General features: G+C 44.4%; 1 protein-coding gene across 2 annotated transcripts; it reads left to right on the top strand.

Moving 5' to 3' along the window:
- Positions 1–11,490: 11,490 nt before the first annotated feature.
- Positions 11,491–17,022, top strand: LOC146555389 (nuclear factor 7, ovary-like). Of its 2 annotated transcripts, XM_085252563.1 has the most exons (4): positions 11,491–11,517; positions 14,229–14,371; positions 14,452–14,681; positions 14,862–17,022. In XM_085252563.1, exon 4 carries the CDS (start codon positions 14,871–14,873, stop codon positions 16,545–16,547), a length of 1,677 nt encoding a protein of 558 aa, XP_085108689.1. In that variant the 5' UTR covers positions 11,491–11,517; positions 14,229–14,371; positions 14,452–14,681; positions 14,862–14,870; the 3' UTR covers positions 16,548–17,022. The 2 variants fall into 2 exon arrangements, with proteins under 2 accessions (XP_085108689.1, XP_085108688.1); XM_085252562.1 differs by having other exon boundaries at positions 14,229–14,681.
- Positions 17,023–17,589: the final 567 nt, after the last annotated feature.

Genomic DNA, 17,589 nt, shown 5'->3' with positions numbered 1-17,589 from the left:
CGGGAGCACTATTTAATAATAATAATAATAATAATAATACATTTTATTTATGAGCGCCTTTCAAGTCACCCAAGGACACTTTACAATAGAATAAAACACTTAGTAAAACAATGGGAGAATAAGAACAATAAAATACAAGCACAAGATAAAATGAACAAACAGTGGATTCACAGTGAATATGCAGATTTGAACAGATGAGTTTTGAGTTGGGATTTAAACTGGGGGAGAGAATCAATATTTCTTATTTCAGGGGGCAGAGAGTTCCACAGCCTGGGAGCAGAGCAGCTGAAAGCTCTGCTTCCCATGGTGGTGAGGCGGAAGGAAGGTACAGTAAGCTGGATAGAAGAAGAAGAACGGAGTGAACGGGCAGAACAAGTGGTGGTTAACAGGTCAGAAAGGTAAGAAGGAGCGAGGTTATAAATGGCCTTGAAGGTGAGCAGAAGAAGTTTGAAAATTATCTGGAATTTCACAGGGAGCCAGTGAAGTTCCTGAAGAACAGGGGTGATGTGCTGGTAGGAGGGGGTTCTGGTGATAATGCGAGCAGCAGAGTTCTGAACCAGTTGAAGCTTATGGAGGGATTTTTGGGGGAGACCATGCAGAAGAGAACTGCAGTAGTCAATACGGGAGGTAACAAGACTATGTACAAGAATGGACGTAGACTGGGTGGAAAGAGAAGGAAGCAATCTGTTAATGTTACGTAGATGGAAGTAGGCAGAACGGGTGAGATTATTGATGTGAGATTTATAGGAAAGTGAACTGTCTAGGATGACACCAAGGCTCTTAACCTGAGGAGAAGGGAAAACTGTGGAGTTATCGATGGTGAGTGAGAAATGGTTTGCCTTCAAAAGGTTGGATTTGGTGCCAATAAGGAGGATCTCAGTTTTATCCTCATTGAGCTTTAGAAAATTAGAGGTAAACCAGGATTTTAACTCGGATAGACATTCTGTAAGGGAAGAAGGTGGGAGGGAGGAATCAGGTTTGCAAGAGAGATATCAGCAAAACAGTGAAACTGAAATTCAAATTTGCGGAAGATGGTACCTAGAGGGAGGATGTATATTATAAAGAGAAGAGGGCCTAAAACTGAGCCTTGGGGTACACCAGAGGTGACGGGGAATAGACGAGAGCGGATGATCTTAGTTGAATAAACTGGGAGCGGTCGAGGAGATATGATTGAAACCAGACGAGGGGTGTGTCAGAGATGCCGAGAGAGGAAAGTCTGCTTAGAAGGACAGAGTGAGAAATGGTGTCAAAGGCTGAGCTCAGATCTAAAAGGACGAGAATGGTGAGAAGACCAGAGTCAGCTCCGATTAGAAGATCGTTAGTGACTTTAAGTAGAGCAGTTTCGGTACTGTGACATGAGCGAAAACAGGATTGAAATCTCTCGTAGATGTTATTATTAACCAGGTGTAAATGAAGTTGAGCTGCAACCACTTTTTCGAGTATCTTAGAAATGAAGGGTAGATTGGAAATCGGACGAAGGTTGTTAAAGTTGTTAGGATCTAAGGAAGGTTTTTTCAGTATAGGAGTGACTAGAGCAGTCTTCAATAAGGAGGGAACGATACCGGTGGTGAGAGAAGAGTGAATGATAGCAGAAATGAGTGGGAGTAAAGAAGAGAGGCAGGATTTCACAAGCCCCGTGGGCATGGGGTCAAGATGACATGTGGCAGGCTTTGATTTACATATTAACTCGGAAATATCAGATAAATCAGGAAGATGAAAAGTGGAAAACGGCTCAAAAAGGAGAAGAGGTTCTGGAGAGGGCGTAGACACAACATTTGATCTGAGTTGCTGGTGGATGTTATTGATTTTCGTAGTCCAGAACAGCATCAAGGAGTTGCATGTTTCAGAGGAATAGAAGTGCAGTGGTAAAGCGTTGGGGGGTTGAATTAGCTTGTTGAAAACTGAAAACAGAGTCCTTGCATTACCCTCATAAGAACTGATAATACCAGAGTAGAAGCTTTGTTTGGCCTTGTTAATGGAGTCTTTATACTGAAGTACGTGGTATTTATAGATTTCTGAATCAACAGTTAAACCAGATTTCTTATATTTACACTCTAGCTGCCGAGCTTTGGCCTTCAGAGCTCGGAGGTCAGAGGTAAACCAGGGAGCAGAGCGAGCGAAGGAAACAGAGTGGGTTTTTACAGGAGCCAGTGAATCAAGGACAGTGCGTAGATGTTACGGCTGTGGCCATAAGAACACTGTGTGGGCTGTTTGTTCTGTGTCTCTTTACTGTGTTTAAGACTCTTTACAGGTCCCTCCCCTAATGAAGAGTAGTGAGCAGCTGATTGGACCATGGAACAGGTGACCACATTCAAAAAGCCGCTCTGACAGCTCCAGGGAGAGAGAGAGAGAGAGTGTGGAACGAGCGAGTAGCCTGACAGCCGTCGCAGTCCTGACCCTGGTTTTCCCAGCCTGTGTTTATCTTGTGTATTTGTGGGAGTGTGAATTGTAAAAGCCGCTCCTAGTGCATTAGCTGGGAGCTTAGGCACTCGTGGGCTGAAGCGGAAGGGGTGAGCTGCCTTTTCTTTTGGAATCGTTTTCTCCTGTTTTCCTGAATCCCACTAAGCGTGCTCTTTTCCAGACAGAAGTCTCTTATCTGTTGGAGAATTGTCTTGCTGTCCCTAGCTCTAGTGCGTGGAGTTCCCCATGTCTCCTAGTGCCTAAAGCGGATAAGACCCCACGGTTTTGTACAGATTTTCGGAAGGTGAACAGTGTGACCAAGCCTGACTCCTATCCTCTGCCCAGAATGGAGGATTGTGTTGATAGGGTCGGTTCTGCGACCTTCGTTACCAAGCTGGACTTGTTAAAGGGCTATTGGCAAGTTCCCCTAACATCACGTGCGGCCGAAATCTCTGCTTTTGTTACTCCTGACCATTTTCTCCAGTACACTGTCATGCCTTTCGGGTTGCGCAACGCTCCCGCCACATTTCAACGGCTCATGAATATCGTGCTGGGCGGCATCTGCAAGTGTGAAGTGTATTTGGATGACATTGTCGTCTATTCAGACACCTGGTCAGAGCATATGGAGACACTCACTGATGTGTTCCATCGCTTGGAAAGGGCATCCCTCACCCTCAACCTCGCCAAGTGTGATTTTGGTAAAGCCATGGTAACGTACTTAGGAAAGCAGGTGGGTCAGGGGCAAGTGCGCCCTATCTCGGCCAAAATCCAGGCTATACTGGATTTTCCTGCCCCTCAGACTAGGCGTGAGCTTCGCCGTTTCCTCGGCATGGTGGGCTACTACCGGAGTTTCTGTCAAAACTTCGCGGACGTGGTCGCACCTCTCACTAGCCTCACTAGTGTGTTGAGACCTTTTGTGTGGACCTCTGCGTGTCAGAGTGCGTTCTGGGCTGTTAAGACTCTCCTGTGCAGTGCGCCAGTGCTGGCCGCCCCTGATTTTGCACGCCCTTTTAAGTTGGAAGTGGACGCCAGTGCAAACGGGGCAGGTGCCGTATTGCTGCAGGAAGACCATCATGGTGTGGATCACCCAATCGGCTATTTCTCAAAGAAATTCAATGTCCATCAGCGAGGGTACAGCACGATTGAGAAAGAGGCCCTCTCTCTGCTGTTTGCATTGCAGCATTTCGAGGTGTATGTCGGTGGCAGTCCCTCGCCTGTGATTGTTTATACTGACCACAATCCCTTGGTATTCCTAATGCGGATGCGGAACTCGAACCAAAGGCTGATGAGGTGGTCCCTCCTGGTGCAGGACTTCAATTTGGAAATCCGTCATAAAAAGGGCACAGAGAATGTGTTAGCGGATGCCCTATCCCGTGTTTTCCCTTAAACATGACTGTCCAAAACATCTACAAAGGAGATGTCTTTGATTTTGGGAAGGGGGGTGTTACGGCTGTGGCCATAAGAACACTGTGTGGGCTGTTTGTTCTGTGTCTCTTTACTGTGTTTAAGACTCTTTACAGGTCCCTCCCCTAATGAAGAGTAGTGAGCAGCTGATTGGACCATGGAACAGGTGACCACATTCAAAAAGCCGCTCTGACAGCTCCAGGGAGAGAGAGAGAGAGAGTGTGGAACGAGCGAGTAGCCTGACAGCCGTCGCAGTCCTGACCCTGGTTTTCCCAGCCTGTGTTTATCTTGTGTATTTGTGGGAGTGTGAATTGTAAAAGCCGCTCCTAGTGCATTAGCTGAGAGCTTAGGCACTCGTGGGCTGAAGCGGAAGGGGTGAGCTGCCTTTTCTTTTGGAATCATTTTCTCCTGTTTTCTTGGTCAGGGAGCGAGGGATAGCTCTGTCATTTGTTTGTTCTTTTTTCTTTCTTAGGGTTTAGTTAGTCTTTTCTGGTGGGACTTAGTTGGTTTTGTTTATTATTTTGGCCTGGGCTCACCCTGGAGCTATGCTTCTTGTCCTTAAATAAAATCACTTTTTTTACTCACAACTGGTTTGGATGTTTGGCTTGGGAACCAGGGCGGGGATTTGTCTCTCTCTCCTCCAACCTTATGTGCGTCCCTACCCGCCTAGACTAGGGGCGTAACAGTAGACAATTATTATAATATAACAACAAATCATCAGGAGTAGAATAGAAGTCCGGAATCTGAACATTGTCCAAACTGGTAGTGAGAATGTCCATATCAATGTTCTTGATGTTGCGGAACGAGATGAGACGGGTTGGCTTGGTAGAAGAGCAGCAGAGAGTGAGGTTAAATGAAAGGAGGAAGTGGTCAGTTATGGGGATTTCAGTAGCAGAAAGATTCGAGGGAGTAAGACCAGAACAGCAGACCAAGTCCAGGGTGTGTCCTTTAGAGTGAGTGGGAAAGTCGATAAATTGTTTAAATTCAGAGCCTTCGAGACAGGAGGAAAAGTCTCTGGTGAGCAGAAGGTCATTATTGTCCAAGTGAATGTTGAAATCTCCCACCAAGATCACATTTGGGGAGAGAGATGAAAGATGGGTTAGTAGATTAGCAAAGTCACTGAGGAAGACAGGGTTAGGTTTGGGGGGGCAGTATACAGTAGCTATGATAGTGGGAATGGGTCCAGTCAGCTCACATGCAAGGACCTCTAGAGAACTAAAGGTATCAACGTTAACTGGCAGGACTTTCAAGTGCTGGCGAAAAAGGATTGCGAGACCACCCCCACGACCTGAGCAGCGGGGTTTAGAAAAGTAAACAAAGCCCAGAGGAGCAGATTCGTTTAGCTGAGAAAAGTCATCAGGTTGTTGCCAGGTTTCAGTTAAGCAGAAAAAGTCAAACTTACGGTCAGATAGGAGGTCTTGGATGAGAGGTCCCTTACTTGTCAATGAACGAATGTTTAGAAGACCGAAGTTGAGTGGAGTATCTTCTCTTTTGCTAATCGCGGTGGGCGCCCTAGGCAGGTGGGCTGGATGTATCTCCGGCGAGGCTGGAAAGTGATGCCCGGGTGGTAGTGGAGCTCCGCCGGCGACGGGAGCGATAGCTGCCCGCGAAGGCGCAGGAGCTCAGCGGCTGTATAGCGGAGCAGTCCAGCCGTAGGATGGTAGACGAGCGTCAGGAGAATCCAAAATAGTGCCGACCAGCTCAGGAACATCTTGGTCCGCATCTTCGATTGTGTGGAGGAAAAGGAGCCGAGCAACGAACAGGTAGGCTAAAATAGCTCAAACAGTTAAGCTAGTGCCGCTCACTGAGAAGAAGACGTGAGAACACATTCAGCTGAAATAACAGAAGTTGAGGACAAGCGTGGCAATTCAATCCCTGGCAGAGATCGATCTGGTCCTGAGTGTGAATGTCCCTGTTCATTCAAATCTGAATCCAAATAATCCAATTAATCCAAATAAATCCAATTAATCAAAAAATGAACCGGTGAGTAGCGGCAGCCAGACGCGCCAGCGTTCACTCAAGCCGGAAGTTGAGGCTGGAACACAGATCCTCTCGTCGCTGGATGATTGTACTACTGACGTTAGTGTTCTCACAGCTCCTGTGGACTTGTGCTTCATAATTCGTGATTCGTGATTTGTGATTGGTTGGTGACTTTCCTTCTCTTCTGCCTCAGATCTCCCCCCCCCCCTGCGACCTCCCTGCCGTGTGAACGTGTGTGAGTGTGAGCAAAGAAGACGTGAGCGAGTGTGAGAGAGCTACCCTGTGATTCCCCGGAGTTTTGGATCCCTTCACCGTACATATATTGCACTGGCGCTGTAAATAAACTACACCTTGGAGACACCTAACCGCTCTGCGTTTGAGTCCCTGTAACCAGATCGTGACAAAGTTGAATCGAATCGGGACTTTGAAAACCGGAATCGAATGGATTATAGAAATCAGTGATGATACCCAGCCTAGTGAGCAGCCTAGACACAACAGAAGTGGTTGTAGCTGTAATAGGAAAAGAACTATTGCTAACTTTTCTGTTAAGTTAAGGCCTGATCCTTCTGAAATTCATAGCCAGTGCTCTGACACGGTGTCATCAATCTTTGAATGCTGAAAAAGCACAGTGTATCCAGAAAAACACATTATATTATATAAATTATTATAAAATTTGTGTGCGCCTAACTTTTGTGCCAGTACGCCTAACTTTTAAAGTTGGTCATGCCAATGTTAGTTCCAGAGAAGGTCACAGAGAAGGTTTGGAGCTTTGCAGTTACTGTTGATGTTGGTAAATTTGCTGTGGTTACTAAAAAGGTTTCATTTTGCAAGAACAAAATTTATAGTTGATTGTTTTTTCACAAACTGAGTTGTTACAGCGGTGGCCTTCTACTACAGTAAAACCCGCAAATATATTGAGCTAGCTAGGGTGACCCATTCTTTCAGATTGCAAAGATTTACTACACTGCTTGGGGCTTGATTTTCATATGCCTGTGGCAAATGGACTGAAAACGCTAAAATTTCAAGATTAAGAAGTGTGGCCCAACACTTTTGTCCATAAAGTGTATTCTAGACATTTGGTGGTAGACGTTTGAGCTATACTAGTCCTATATATAAAGTGACATTCAAATTCACAAACTCTGTGGTCATCACAACATACATACATACTTTTCTTTGTGATATATGTGTAATGTGAGACAGATATTAACTTGAGATATGTATTGGAATTAAAGTCAATTACAGGTTTAAACAAAAAAAAAGTTTTGCTAAGGCTATGGTTATCAATCAATGAAGACTAAAAATAATGGTGGGTAAACATGCCTACTTTGTTTTGTACTTTGTCACAAACGGAGGATCTGTGTAGTCAAACTAGAACAAGAAAATGATAAAGTCCAGCTCTTATGCTCAGTAAATTTTGGTGATCGTACACAAAACGACATGACATGTAGTAAAAGTAGAATTAAACACAAACAACTGTTGTTTGAGGGAGCTTGCGATGAGGCTGCCATACTCTGCACAATCTACATGATTCTACATGATGTTGCCATCTCGGGATGTTTTTGCTGTCTCCACAGCATTCTAGCTTCATTTGTTAGTGAGCTATTTTTAGAAGATGGAGTTCATGTGCAACCCATAGTTACTTGTATGCGTCTCATTACCTGTCTACTATTACTCCTGGTAATTTGCTCATGTACTCTTCCATTCATTACCTGTGCATAGGTGGCTTTTTTTTTTACTCACATCAGTTACCTGACACACCTGTTTTTATCCAACCCGTTCTCACTCCCAAAGCGTAACATTTTACGCTAGGTGACAAATCGTCACCATATTACGTTTTCGGCTACCCACCACGTTCCTAAATGACGACCTCGGAAAAAAGAGGACATATGAGAACCGTCTGGACTGAATCTACACATGTTCGCTCTTTTTCTTCAAATCGCTTAGAAACACGCTATTTAACATCATTAAAGACCTGGTTAAGGTCAGGAATAAGGTTATGGTTAGGGCTAGGGATAAGGTTAGGTTTAGGGCTGGAATACAGGGCTGGAACGTCTATTACCGCGAGAGTGTCATTCACTGGATTCCAGCCATAACCCGCCGCGTACCATAAGAACGCCGAAGGTCTCCTTTCGCGTTCCTCAGGAACGCCGCGGGACGTGACAAAACGTCGACATGTTACGCCTCGGGAGTGAGAACGCTCTGTTTTATCTGCTTTCTTTATTGAAACCTCACAGTCATCACAAAGTGACCATTTAAAGGTGCCACTCCCTCATTCATTCTCACCTCTACCTCTTACAGCCACACCCTGCTTAGGTTACACCCAGGTTACACACATGCTTGTATTTTCAGTTCCCAAGTCACCCCATGAGCAAAACATGTAGTTCAACATCAGTTTGTAAATCCACCTGTGCCAGCAGGCTGTGGTTTGTGGCTTGGCTTTCAAGGAAGAGGTGAGGCAGTTTTGTTTTGGTTTTACTGGCACATGATCAGAATGCTTTTGAATGCAGCAAGTTCACATAAGCAAAATGCAAAAGCAGAAAAGAAAGAAAATAATCAAACATGCATCTTTGTCTTTATGACAGGAACAGTTTTCGTCCTCTTCCCATAATGGCACTATGACATTTTAAGAAGTCAGGTGGATCAACACTAACTAAATCAACAATGGAAAAACTATCCTGAACACACAAACTCAATACATGAAGTGGCTTCAGATCTGACAGCTTTCAAGTTCAGTGCAGGGTAGCGGAGGAGGAGGGTTGGGCGTGGGGCTAACAACCCCACCCTGTAAAAACTCCAACTGCTACGGAAACAGCAAGTGAATCTCATTATCGACTGATTTCATTGACTTCGAGAAGGCTTTTAACAGCGTCCACCGGCCGACTCTATGGGCTATCCTACGCCACAAAAGGAAGAAACATGTATCTTTAATTTTATGATAAATTCATTTTTAATTTCGGGTGATAAATCAAAGAAATATGGCACTAGAATATGGAAAAAAACATAGTAAATCCCCTGAACGTATTATCAAATGAGCTGAAGTGAATTACAGAATTTAGTGGAAGTGTTCTCAGTTAAATGGTACAATCGTGGGTGTGTGCACCCCAAACTCCAGTTTTCAGCAATGGTGGCAGTTACGGAGACGGTAGAAATGGCGGTCGAGGACAACTACATTTTTAAATGTAAGTTGTATTTGAAGTAGCAATACAAATGTTAAGATGTTTCTTAAAGTAGTTAACAAGGCAGTTCAATGGAAGTAATTTTTTACAGTCGTTAAACTTACGATTGTACAGTTGTAAGTTTTCCGACCCTGCGCTATCTTTCACTACTCGGGTTAAGCATGATATATATAAGTCACTTAGATAACTTATAAATCTTAATGTTTGTTTGTTTTTTAACAATTTTATTTGTTCCTCTGTAAATCAGTTTGGCTGAGATTAAAGTTATAGTAGTTTTCACATTGCTGAATAAACTTCAAACAGAAAACCCATTAAACAGAAGTGTGAGATGGTGATTATACTCCAATGTCCTGTCATGTTTTAGGGAGCAAAGAGCAGACGACCAATTTCATTAAACTCCGGAGCGACAATGAGCAACTGTTTACCGGTGCCAAAAATCTTAAATATGATCAACCTATCTCTAATAATCGGCTATGTACCACAGGCCTTCAAGCTAGCTGTAGTTAAACCTTTACTCAAAAAGCCATCTCTAGACCCAGCAGTCTTAGCTAATTATAGGCCAATCTCCAACCTTCCTTTCATTTCAAAAATCCTTGAAAGAGTAGTTGTCAAACAGCTAACAGATCATCTGCAGAGGAATGGTTTATTTGAAGAGTTTCAGTCAGGTTTCAGAGTTCATCACAGCACAGAAACAGCTTTAGTGAAGGTTACAAATGACCTTCTTATGGCCTCTGACAGTGGACTCATCTCTGTGCTTGTCCTGCTAGACCTCAGTGCAGCATTCGATACTGTTGACCATAATATTCTATTAGAGCGATTAGAACATGCTGCAGGTATTACAGGTACTGCACTGCAGTGGTTTGTATCATATCTATCTAATAGACTCCAATTTGTGCATGTAAATGGAGAGTCCTCTTCACACACTGAGGTTAATTATGGAGTTCCACAGGGTTCAGTGCTAGGACCAATTCTGTTTACATTATACATAAGCTTCCCTTAGGCAGCATCATTAGAAGACATAGCATACATTTTCACTGCTATGCAGATGACACCCAGCTCTATCTGTCCATGAAGCCAGATAGCACACACCAATTAGTTAAACTGCAGGAATGTCTTAAAGACATAAAGACCTGGATGGCCGCTAACTTTCTGCTTCTTAATTCAGATAAAACTGAGGTTATTGTACTCGGCCCTGAAAATCTTAGAAATATGGTATCTAACCAGATTCTTACCCTGGATGGCATTACCTTGGCCTCCAGTAACGCTGTGAGGAACCTTGGAGTCATTTTTGACCAGGATATGTCCTTCAACGCACATATTAAACAAATATGTAAGACTGCGTTCTTCCATTTGCGCAGCATCTCTAAAATTAGAAATATCCTGTCTCAGAGTGACGCTGAAAAACTAGTTCATGCTTTTATTACTTCCAGGCTGGACTACTGTAATTCATTATTATCAGGATGTCCAAAAAGCTCACTGAAAAGCCTTAAGCTAATCCAAAATGCTGCAGCAAGAGTACTGACAGGGACTAGAAAGAGAGAGCATATTTCTCCTGTTTTGGCTTCCCTTCATTGGCTTCCTCTTAAATCCAGAATTGAATTCAAAATCCTGCTCCTCACATACAAGGTCTTAAATAATCAGGCCCCATTTTATATTAATGACCTTGTAGTACCATATCACCCTATTCGACCACTTCACTCTTGCACTGCAGGCCTACTTGTTGTTCCTAGAGTATTTAAAAGTAGAATGGGAGGGAGAGCCTTCAGTTTTCAGGCCCCTCTTCTGTGGAACCAGCTTCCAGTTTGGATTCGGGAGACAGACACTATCTCTACTTTTAAAATTAGGCTTAAAACTTTCCTTTTTGCTAAAGCATATAGTTAGGGCTGGGCTAGGTGACCCTGAATCCTCCCTTTGTTATGCTGCAATAGACGTAGGCTGCCGGGGGATTCCCATGATGCATTTAGTTTTTCCTTTCCAGTCACCTTTCTCACTCACTATGTATTAATAGACCTCTGTGCATTGAATCATATCTGTTATTAACCTCTTTCCCTCTTCCACAGCATGTCTTTTATCCTGTCTTCCTTCTCTCACCCCAACTGGTCGCAGCAGATGGCCGCCCCTCCCTGAGCCTGGTTCTGCCGGAGGTTTCTTCCTGTTAAACGAGAGTTTTTCCGCCAAAGTGCTTGCTCATAGGGGGTCATATGATTGTTGGGTTTTTCTCTGTATCTATGAAGCGCCTTGAGGCGACTTTTGTTGTGATTTGGCGCTATATAAATAAAATTGAATTGAATTGAATTGAATTGAAAAACCACTGTGGGTTGGAGGTACCGCAACAATATGCCGCTTTTAATCTGTTAGGCATAAGGGAGAGAGCTTAATCTGTCTTTTAGTCCGAAGTGTGTACATTTTGCTATGGATGCTGTTCAGGAATTAAGAAGATTGATACGCTCTATTATTTTCTGTCTGTTAGGGCCATTCTTGAGAAGATGGAGCTGCAGGGTAAAGTCACCCCTTTGCAGGCGAAAAAAAATGGGACAATCTAAAAAAGAAATACAAAGTAAGTACAGCTGTATTCAATTTATTTATTTATTTTTCTCGGGCAGTGCTGTTGAATGTGCTGGACCAGGACCAGAGAGATGGAGGAGGTGCCACAAGCAAGTTGGTTTGTATTTCCAGCTAACAAGTGGAGCATCATACAGGGTGATCTCCATAAGGTCTAGGGATGCTCGTTTTCACTGTCCACCGCATCATCTGTCACTTGGGTTTGCAGGGCTGATGTAACTGACGGCTGCCATGTCACTAAGATGTATTCATAAAGACGCAAACAATCCTGTTAATAAAGATCTAATATCTAAAAAATGCTCTACTAACAGAATACTTGCCTGTTTAAAAATATTCATGGTCTTGGAGTAGCTCCTCCAGGGCAGACACCTCAGCAGATAGCTGGTCCCGCCAGGGAGCACCACTGACTGCCTCCAAACCCATCTCCCCCTCATCTTGCACATCATCCTCAGGTGCATCCTCCGGGTCCATAGCGTCACCAACACCGAGGCAGATGTTGTGTGGGAGTGATGAGGGGAAGTGGATGCTGGAGACATGGGTACCCTCCATCTGCTAAGATGAAATGCCCTGGAGGAGGGTAAATGGCCTGCCGGTACAGTGGGCTGTTGGGTAGCACATGGAGTCATGCACTGACCCAGGCCAGCCCACATATGTATCGATGAAGCGGCCCTGATGGTCACAAACTGCCTGCAGGAGTATGGATGGGAACAATTTCCTGTTTCTGTAGCACTGACCATCAGGGCCGCTGGGAGGCTTGATGCGGACATGGCAGCCATCAATTGCACCAGCAGCCTTTAAAAAGGCTCTGTGTCTTGCCAGCCCTGCAAACCCATGAGACAGAATATCTAGGTCTTCAGGAGTCCAAGGGAGATGGATAACCTGATGGCGAATAGCCACCACCTCCTCTGTGACCCTGTGAACGATGCGGTGAACAGTGGAGCGAGGAATAGCAAACACTCTGGAAACAACTCTGTAGGATGCTCCACTTGCCAGCCAGAAAAGAAACACAAGGACCTCAATAGTGGCACCCCAACCATGTGGCCGATCCTGGTTAAGGAGGTTCAGCAGCACTTTCAGAGACTCCCTGCTCAGACGAAAATCAGGCCTAGTGTCTAGGCCTATTAAAAGACCTGTCCAGGACTGGGACACTCAGGTTAATCCTGCAGTACTGTGGTCTCGCCTGGTGAAGGAAAATAAGGAAAATGTTTTATTCTTGTCATTATTATGAATGTTGCTCTTGTTCTTTAAAAAAACGTATCAAAACTTTATTTTGATTATCATTCTTAACTAAAATTCACTGGTTAACTGATAAAAGATAAAAGAGCGAATAAAATCACTTCTACATCGGAGTTTTATTTAGCTAGTAAACAGATTTCAAATACACACATAAACAATGGGGAAAAAAACTGAAGACATGTATTTTCACTGTACCTGAACTCAGTTATCTCTTAGTCGGAGATAAATCAGTCGTCTGCGACAGCTGATTTGTTGTAACTCTTCGATTAACAAAAATAAGAGAGTTTCAATGATATCCATTATTTCACCGAGGGGGAGAAAGCAGTAAGGGCGGGAACAGCTGGTGACATTAATCTGAAGGCCAGACCGTCCCATTTCACAAGCCTCGCACTTCCGGCCTTCTCGGTCTTCGAAGGACCCAGCCCACGTAGACCGCGAAGGCCGGGTCCTCCGAAGGATGCAGCCGACGTTTTGGGACACAGCTAAGGACTTGCATTTGCATAACAAGACAGAATGACAGCACACACAGAGTTATCATTCTTCCAGCAGCACAGCAGAGGAGCCTAAGACACACACACCACAGGCTAGTATAGTTTAGGTTACCCTAAAATGGTATGATGAAATAACCACTTTTGTTGTAATAAACAGAGCTCATAGATGAAAAAGGCTGTATAAGTTTGTAGACCAAAGTAAATTATGTTGCATGAGAAAGTTTAATAGCTGAGATGTATTTTGTCAGAACTTGAATTTGTGTGAACGGAATATAATTGCTGGTCTATAAAAAGCTCAGAGGGATAATTTACAGGAACATTCTCACATGGTTTGTAGTGATGCAGTATGCATTGCTTTGAGTTCACTTGGTTTTATCTGTGAAGTTCACAAACACATCAGTGGACTGGAGTAACCAGAATAAAGAAATTATAGGTGTGACAACACCTTCGGGCTGTTTTCAGCAGTTATCCTCTCCAGTTCAGAGAAGATAATTTTGTGATGAATTCATGTAATGCAGGAATATTACATAGTGTAAATCACGTAAAGCAAACTGAGTAGATTCCAAGAATAAACCTTCTGAGGAAGGACAGGGGGGATCATAGTAAGTGCTCTTTGTCCTCTTATGCAAGTGAGCTCAATTAATTGAAATAATTTAGCGGTTGCTCATTTTTACTGCACAATCGTGGGTGTGTGCAGACTTGCCTGAAAAGGTTCCATGGTAGTGCCAAATACCAGAGTGACAGCATATAATTTCGCCTTTACGGCAGCACAGCAGAGGACTAAAACACATGCAGCAAAGGTGTCAGGGTCCTGGGTCTGAGCGACCCAGGGACCCTGAGCAGTCATGGACTAGTATTACAATGTCTGTATTTTGTATTGCTGTCCCTCGTTCTCCCTGCGTGTAGATATGTGTGTATGTGTATAAATAATTTCCCCCAGGGATCAATAAAGTATTCTGATTCTGATTCTGATATGTAGGTGTGGGTGGGGGTGTGGCCCTGGCAGGTGATTGGCCACGCCTGAAGACCGTAACACACCTGCAGCTGATCAGGCCTCGTCGGAGGAGCTACTTGAGAGTGTGGTGGAACTCTCTCCGACGCTGGATCATTGTGTGGCTTCACGTTAGTCTCTTGACAAGTTTCTAGTTTGAGTCTGCTGCATTATTGTGTGTCTGACGGCTTCCTCTCTCTTATGTCCCCAGGAGTTACGGGGAGACGAGAGGACAGCGAGCACGGGGTGCTCATCACGGAGAAGCGGAGACAGGAGCACTAGCACTGGGAAGAGGACACGTCATGGGAGTCGGGAGAGCACGGGATTTATTGTCATGTCTGTCCATCACTGTAAATAAAGGCACTGCTTGTACATAGAGCACCGCGCCTGGGTCCTCCTTCCCTACACCTCCACGGTCTGCCAGCCAGACGGTGACAAAAGGTCAGTACAATTTCAGTTACCATAAGATAAAGGCAGATTGTAAGATGAAGTAATCACTGTTTGTAATGTGGCTGCTGGAAGCTGTGTAAGTTTCTACAGCAGAGAAGTACAATGTGTTCCGTGAGAAAGTTACGTTTACATGGTCACAATCCTTTTACGTTTTCTCTCTTTTGGCTGCAGATCATCAACATGACGGCTGCCAGCTATCTTCTGACTGAAGAGCAGCTTTTGTGCTGCATCTGTCTGGACGTGTTCAGGGATCCCGTCACACTCCCATGTGGACACAACTTCTGCAAAGACTGCATCACGGAACATTTAAATTTTAATTCCCAGTGCAAGTGTCCCATGTGCAAAGAGCAGGTGGATAGGAAATATAAGCTTGGTGTGAATACTTTCATATCTGAGATGGCTGTTCAGTTTAGAAAAACTGTTGGAAAGAAAGCTGATGATAGCTCAGAACAACACAATGCCATACAAGAGAAAGGTTCTTATGATGCTCCTGCTGCACCTAAACGGACATCGCTGAAGTCCTGCCTGTTCATAATTCTTAGCTTAACCTTTCTTACACTCTTCTTTGTAGCTAATCTACATTTTCATCAAACAGTGTCCATCTTAAAATCTCACAAGCTGTTTAATTCTGTGGAGAAAGAAGAAGACAGGATGTGTGCTGAGCATGGCAAACCTTTGGACCTCTATTGCAAGAATGAACAAATGATCATATGTCAGTCATGTGTGGGCGCAGATCACAGATTTCACCGGGTAGTTCCCCTGAAAGAGGAATATGAAGCAAAAAAAACACAACTTGGGATAACAGAGGCTAAAATTCTCCACATGATCCAAGAGAGACAAAGAAAAGTCCACGAGCTCAAACAATCTTTAAAGCTCAGCACAGAAGCTGCAGACAGAGAGACAGCAAATGGTGTTCGGGTCTTCTCGGCTCTGATTAAGTCTCTGGAAAGAGCTCAGGCAGAGCTAATCGAGATGACTGAAGAGAACCAGAAAAGGACAGAGAAACAGACCAAAGTTTATATCACAGAGCTGGAGCAGGAGGCCTTTGAGCTGACAAGGAGACGTGATGAGATGGAGGAACTCTCACGCTCTAAAGACCGTCTTCGTTTCCTCCAGAGCTTCCCGTCCCTGAATGCTGCTCCACCCACCAAAGACTGGACAGATGTCAGCATCTGTCCAGCAATATACGAGGGAATCACAAGGACAGCTTTGGTGAAAGCTGTGGATGAGCTGACAGAGACCATCAAAAATGAGGTGAAGATGATACGGGACGCTCAGTTCAACAACATTCGGCAGAATGCGGTGGATGTTACTTTGGATCCCAATACGGCACATCCTGCTCTCATCCTGTCCAATGATGGGAAGCAAGTTCATTGTGATTATGAATGGAAGGAACTGCCAGACAGCTCAAAAAGATTTGAACCTGCAATTTCTGTTTTAGGGACACGAGGCTTCTCCTGTGGAAGACTTTACTATGACGTCCAGGTTAAAGGAAAGACTGGGTGGACGTTAGGAGTGGCCAAAGGGTCGGTCAATAGGAAGGGAGAAATTAAACTTAACCCAGAGAACGGCTACTGGGCTATATGTCTGAGGGACAGAAATGAGTACTTTGCACTTGCTGCCGATCCTGTCCCTCTCTCTGTGAATGATCACCCAGAGAAGGTGAGAGTTTTTGTGGATTATGAGGAGGGTTTGGTTTCCTTTTATGATGTAAATGCTGCAGTTCTTCTTCACTCATATACTGGCCAAACCTTCACAGAGAAACTTTATCCATTTTTCAGTCCTGGTAGTAGTGACAGTGGCACAAACACTGCCCCCCTAATCATCACTCCTGTCAAACAGCAAAGATCGGACTAATTTTTTTCTTTTTGTTGATGTTGTTTGTCAAGAGATGTATTCTAAAACACTTCTTCTGTCATGGTCGCTGTGTGGCAGGCAGGATGAGGACCCAAAATGCAAACTCACGGACTCAGGGGATAAACTCAAAATGCAGCTTTATTGCTGACAGGTGACAAACGAAAGCAGTGATACCAAAGCAATACAAAACTAAACTACACTGGGAAAAGCTAATTGTAACATATACCAGAAGACACGGGGAGAACCACACACAGCATGAGGGAGAACGCGACGCCGAACAGAGGGAGACGCAGACAGAAATACACAGAGGGTTAACGAGGAAAGTGGGAACACACGGGGAACACAGCTGACACAGATAACCATAACGAGACAGGGCGGGGTGAACATAACCCTGACGGGAGACGGGCAGAGTCAAACAGGAAGTACAGAGGTTCAGACAGGAGGAGAGAGAGCGCGGGGAAAACACAGACATAACGGGCTGGGGAAAACATGGAATAAAACATAAGGAGAGACGAGGGCTCACAGATACACAGAGGGGCACACAGGGGGTAAAAGCCACGAAGGGAAAACACTTAGGGAACAACACAACAGGGCAACTCAGGAAACATGGCCTAAATAGGGAACAAAATACAAACATACAAGAAAACTAAGAATACTGGGCCAACATGGCCCAGGACCATGACATCTTCAGCAGAGAATCAGAGAGGAGAAACACACAGGTTTTCTTGCTAGCAAGGGAAGCCACATGAGAGTGAGGGCTCAGAGACTCGCAGCTCTGAGACTGCCCTGGCCTTTATTTTATACATCGGTGGGTGTTTGTTCCTTACATTGGAATGTGGATGTTTATATGTATGTGTGCGTTCAGATGCATCTATAGTGTGTGCTATAGTGTAAGCTGTTCTTCCATGCATGTATGTGTGTTAGTACGCTTGCATGCAGGGCCTGTCTCACCACAAAAGGGCATTTTCTTAACAGCTGCCTTTCTCTCACGTGTGTTAAGAAAGGCAAATGTGCTTGTAGCAGTTGTGAGATTATTATGCTG

The sequence above is a fragment of the Mchenga conophoros genome, linkage group LG17 (genome assembly GCF_057382185.1).
Source record: "Mchenga conophoros isolate Kocher_MC1m ecotype Shallow Benthic linkage group LG17, M_conophoros_male_GT1.1, whole genome shotgun sequence".
NCBI lineage: Eukaryota > Metazoa > Chordata > Actinopteri > Cichliformes > Cichlidae > Mchenga > Mchenga conophoros.
Note: the sequence above shows the minus strand (reverse complement) of the source record. Positions and strands in the feature narration are given on the sequence as shown.